Genomic DNA, 5,083 nt, shown 5'->3' on the forward strand with positions numbered 1-5,083 from the left:
GATGGAAATCCAGTGGTATTCGTGACTTTTCTAGTTGTTAACCATCTTTTTTATTTTCAAGTTCTTTCCTTGGCATAATGTGAGATTTCGCTTACTCTCCAGAAATATGGCGAAGACAGACTTTTTACCACTTCAATGGCAATTAATGCGCTGATTACGACTTGGACCTACTACAACGACAAAACTGGTCATCTTCATTGGGATGAAAGTAAAAAGTTAACAATCTTTTTTTGGGGGAAAAAGAAGTGATAACGTGTAACTAGACTTTAAGTAAACTTTCATTATTTGCAGATACCCCATCTGATGTCAAGAAGGTTGTAGCAGCTTCTGTTAACTTTCTGAATACCTATATTCTCGGTGAGGAGTACAAACCTTGGAATATGTTCTTCTCTGGATCTTTTAAAGGATTTGGAGTAAGTTTCTTGCACCTTTCTAAATTCTTACAGCAGAATAACAGTTTTTACAGTTTGTACTAAATGTTCATTTGCAGACATCTTGGTCTCAATATCCAGCGAATCGTAACGATCACGTCAACGGAACTAAAATTCGAATTCGTGGAATGGAGGGCGTGGCCGACGAATCCTGGTATGACCAGCAGCTGAAGTCTCTTAAAACTCCTACTATTTTCCATGGTTACAACAGCGACCCCTCCTACTTCCCATTCTGGTGTTCCGAATCTTACACCTATGTCACTAGTATGCTGGCTCTCTCCACCTATAACAATATCGCCGGAAATAACCCGTGAATTTCCACTCTGGATAAAAATGATGGCATTGGACATGTCTGTCATTTAAACATTTTTACACTTATATCTGCTTGTTTACCAAAGTTTATTTTCTTCGATCTTGAAAATATTGAAATAAAGAAAAATACAACACAAAGTCTTTTTATGCGGTTATTCACCGCTGACACATGATAACTTCATAATAATCTCATTCGATTTTTTTTTGTTCAAAACCCTCATTATATATTCTCAATATTTATGTATACAATAGAAAATGCAACTTCCTCTGTAAATAAGTTAATTAAAGACGGTTGCAACATGTTAAACACCTTTCTAATTCTGAAATAACTGTCTAGATTTTTTTTGTTTAATGATGTGATCAAGCAGTTGGTTTTCTTGATGGTTTGCATGAACGCCAAAGGCATGAATTATCACGCAACCAATCGCTTGATCACATCATCAAACCAAAAGCATCTAGACAGATACTAGTATTCCTTAAATTTATATTTCATAAATTCAAGAGCTTGATGAAAGCCCCTTCCACTTCTTTCAGTCTCTCCTATTGTGAACATCTCTTTTTTAAACATTGTCTATTGGTGAATTAATAAGTTTATGTAGAAATCAAATTAAGAAAAAAATTAGTTTTATTTTTTATTTTATCTGACAAAAATTTGTCCATAAATTGACAATGCATTGAAGAGTATAATGATTTAAGACTTCATGAAATCACGACCATGTAATTATAGCAAATATTAATATTGCAATTTTTTGTTATATATTGAAGATGAAGATAAAGGCTTTTGCAACAGTTTTATTCATAAACGCCTTGCTTGATCACATCATAAAAACAGAAAATCAGACTGCTATAATTCCTTAAATAACTTTTCATTTAGAACCAGTTAATTTCTCCAAAAAGTCACAATGCATTGGAAATATGTATTTTTGTTTTAAAGGAAAAGTCAAGAAAAAGATAGTATGACAAATTTACGTAAGCAGAGAAAACAGATTCTGTTCACAATCGTACATTAAAAATCCTGTAAAAATAGAATAAATATGATGAACAATGTATGACATATACATCCTTCTTTACAACTTGATATGAATTTCTAGTACAGCATATAACACTATTTCACATAGCTAGATTCATAACTTTAAAACTTATTAAATCTTCTGAATCATTCTATTCATAAACCTGAGAACAAACTTAGGTCTTTCAACAAATAAATAAACTAGTCCTCTTCCTCGTCTATGTCCTCATCTGGAGCACACTGAAAAACACAAAGGTCTTACTTGTATTTAGAGGTATATATAGGCTTATTTTCAACTCATCTTAGCTGCACCCTTTCACATTTGCAAATGGTTTTGCACCATTTAAAATTCGCCAAGATACAGTTCTGTTAAAATTTTTTTTACTGTTTTCTTTGAATTTGTCCCATTTTTAATATGTCCAAGAGTATAGTGAAAGGGACAAAAATAAAATGGGGATGAAAATTTCCTTGTATGCAGTAATATCTGTTTTTCAATTTGAGTAATTTTCAAAAAATCATTTTTAAGTATAGATGAAAACAACTACAAGATAGAATGGGATGCAACTTACATAGTATTCCACAAAGCACACTTGTCCGTCCTCGTTTTTAATCATGTACTGTAGAGACAGGAAGCCTCGATTATCTGTCCGTATCGACACTCGGGTGGACAAGGCTAGAGCTTTCACGGAGGGCTTCAGGAGGGATATTTTGTATCTGAAAGGGATATTTGGGTTTTTTTTTTATTTTAACCAAATATGTTCTTTTTCAAGAATTTTGAGGGAAAAAAAATCAACTTTTAACCTTAAACATAAAAGGAAAGAATTACAGAACATACATTGTATCACCCTATTGTGTGCATAATGGAATTGCAGATTCACAAATTTAAATTTTTTTTATTTATTTATTATCTTTTGGAGATGATTTGAATACCTAACAAAGATATGATGTCTGTACAGATTAGCAGTTTTTTCTACCTGTTGGTCTGTGTCTGAGTGCATAGAAAGGACTCCACCATATCCGAGTCTTTAGGAAAGTCAGACTAAAATTGAATATAACAAAAGAAGAATATACATCCAATGATTTAGCTCCTTAATATATACAATTTTTTTGGCAGATTAATATTGTGCATTTAGTCTAACTTAAATTTGTCAAAAATTTATGTAAAGATATTAATGTCTGGTTCCAGTTCATTACTTGTCATTACCTAAAGTGTAATTTTCTTTCCAAACCATATAAATCTAAAAATCTGATTGATTGAAAATGAAAGTAAAAAGAAGAGAATATCAAAATATAACCTAGATACTTACATGTGTGCTGCCAGCATTACCAAATGTTGACAGTCTAAAATAGGGCTGATCCGGGGACATTAGAATCTGTAATATATCACTGGTCATGTCCAGCTCACTGAAGGCTTCCTTCAGACATTCTGACTGTAAACAAAATAAACAAAACAAAAGACTGAAAATCTGCATCAACAAAATTCATTTCACCTCAAACGAAAATAAATGCGACTAAATTACTAATACCACAATAAAATGTGTTGAAGACAAGTTAATCACAGTGACCAAATAAAAAAGAAAGAAAGAAAGAAATGACAATTTTGTTTTCTTCTTCAAATTGTAGTATCAAAGAATGAAGTAAATTTATCATGTTTATTCATGACTTACTTTCATGATAATTTTGTTAATCACATTTGAACTACAAAAGTTGAAGTCCAGAACTTCATCTGGTTCCAGGGTTTTTATTGTACAGTCTGTAAGCACACCTTCCTCTTCAAGACTAAAGGAAAATTTCAAAATCATTTAAGTCTCTAATATAATAAAACTTATCAAAAGAAAAATATATTCCACATACCAATTTTCTTCTTAAATCTTGTTAGCTTAAAAAGGAACAATTTATCTTTGAACAAACCAATTTAGATGAAGAAATGGACTAAATTATATGAACATAAATCATGTGTAGACTAGACAGAGACATGACTTACACTAGAACCAAGGGACATCCATAGCCAGCATAACACATTTTAAGACTGGTAGTAATCCCTGGCAAAGAGGTGCTCCCAAATATTGTCAGGCATTCCTAAAATCATTCATAAACTTGTGAAAATTACAATGAACACTTGAAAAATTATGAAAACTATGGTTATCATAAAATTAGGAAACTGGATGAATAATTATTACCAGAAGAACAGTCAGGTTGATTTTGAACGTGATCTGCTCATCTTTAACACTGAAATGATGGAACACTCCCTCCTGGATAAAGGCATTGGCCTGGACACATTTGGAATCCTCCACTGTAACCTTGATCCCAAGGGAACTTGCAAAAACTGTTGCCGTCTTCAAAGAGAATCAACATATCCAATTTTGAATATTATTGTGTCAGAAAACTAAGAATAAAAAAAAAAAAATAAGGGTTATAACATCGTCGGAAACCCACAGAGATCTCTGTATTATCTACTATACTTATTTCATAATAAAATAACTACCAGTGTATTTAATAAACGTGTAATAGAGAATAAGGCGGGTAAAATTGACCCTGTGAGTTTGAGTGTGACTGTGTTCTGAACTCTACTCATTTTTTAAATAAATAGGTCTACCTCTTTGAAATGGATTGCTTTCAGTATATTTGAAACATTCCTTGCGTTGTCCAACTTTGCCAGCAATACATAATGACTGTCACTGTCATCATGCTGTGTAGATAGAGACATTTTTAGTCCTCATCACATCATTTCGGCAGGGCCCAGCAAAGGAAATTCGAATTTCCGCGAAAACTTTAGCATTTTTTAAATATCGAGCCCGATGTTATTATGAAGATTCTGCATTACCTTTTTTTTTTTTTGCTCTATAACCTTGTTTTTTTAATTATAAAAATCCCAGGACGCGCCTTGTTTTTCTTTAAAACAAAAAATCCAACAAATCAGCAATTTGATATCATGGATCCAGAGGTTTTTTCTTATGTGTGTGTAAGGGGCGGGGGGGGGGGGGGCACTTGTAGATTACAGAAACTTATACCACAGAATGAAATGATAAAACTTTCACAGAATCTTTATTACATATTGCCTTTGTGCACCTCCCATTTTACTTTTTGATCCGACACATATTTTGGGTTTCACACGGCAAAACATGAACACTGCCATTATATTCATATGGGAGACGGAGAATATCATTCAGTGATCTCATTGCTCACAGTACCTATTGTTTTCTTTTTCTTCAATAGTCACACGACAATGAAAATTAAAATAAATTAATTTAAGAGCCCCACCTTTTTTTTTTACCAAATTTAATATATTGCAGTGATTATTTCAGTTGATCATTCAAGGAAAGTTTTAACT

General features: G+C 32.4%; 2 protein-coding genes across 2 annotated transcripts; one reads left to right on the plus strand and one right to left on the minus strand.

Annotated features, from left to right (window-relative positions):
• Positions 1–6: 6 nt before the first annotated feature.
• LOC134261900 (uncharacterized) lies at positions 7–872 on the plus strand. Its single transcript, XM_062744289.1, has 4 exons — positions 7–15; positions 103–208; positions 292–413; positions 491–872. Exons 2-4 carry the CDS (start codon positions 136–138, stop codon positions 743–745), a joined length of 450 nt encoding a protein of 149 aa, XP_062600273.1. The 5' UTR covers positions 7–15; positions 103–135; the 3' UTR covers positions 746–872.
• Positions 873–1,362: 490 nt separating this feature from the next.
• On the minus strand, positions 1,363–4,523 carry LOC134261898 (cell cycle checkpoint protein RAD1-like). Its single transcript, XM_062744288.1, has 8 exons — positions 4,349–4,523; positions 3,933–4,088; positions 3,737–3,831; positions 3,420–3,531; positions 3,060–3,182; positions 2,727–2,791; positions 2,322–2,466; positions 1,363–1,992 (listed from the first exon to the last, which is right to left on the minus strand). Exons 1-8 carry the CDS (start codon positions 4,457–4,459, stop codon positions 1,954–1,956), a joined length of 846 nt encoding a protein of 281 aa, XP_062600272.1. The 5' UTR covers positions 4,460–4,523; the 3' UTR covers positions 1,363–1,953.
• Between the last annotated feature and the right edge of the window lie 560 nt (positions 4,524–5,083).

The sequence above is a fragment of the Saccostrea cucullata genome, unplaced genomic scaffold (assembly GCF_032062105.1).
Source record: "Saccostrea cucullata isolate Sc308-1 unplaced genomic scaffold, CSIRO_AGI_Scuc_v1 ctg12068, whole genome shotgun sequence".
NCBI lineage: Eukaryota > Metazoa > Mollusca > Bivalvia > Ostreida > Ostreidae > Saccostrea > Saccostrea cuccullata.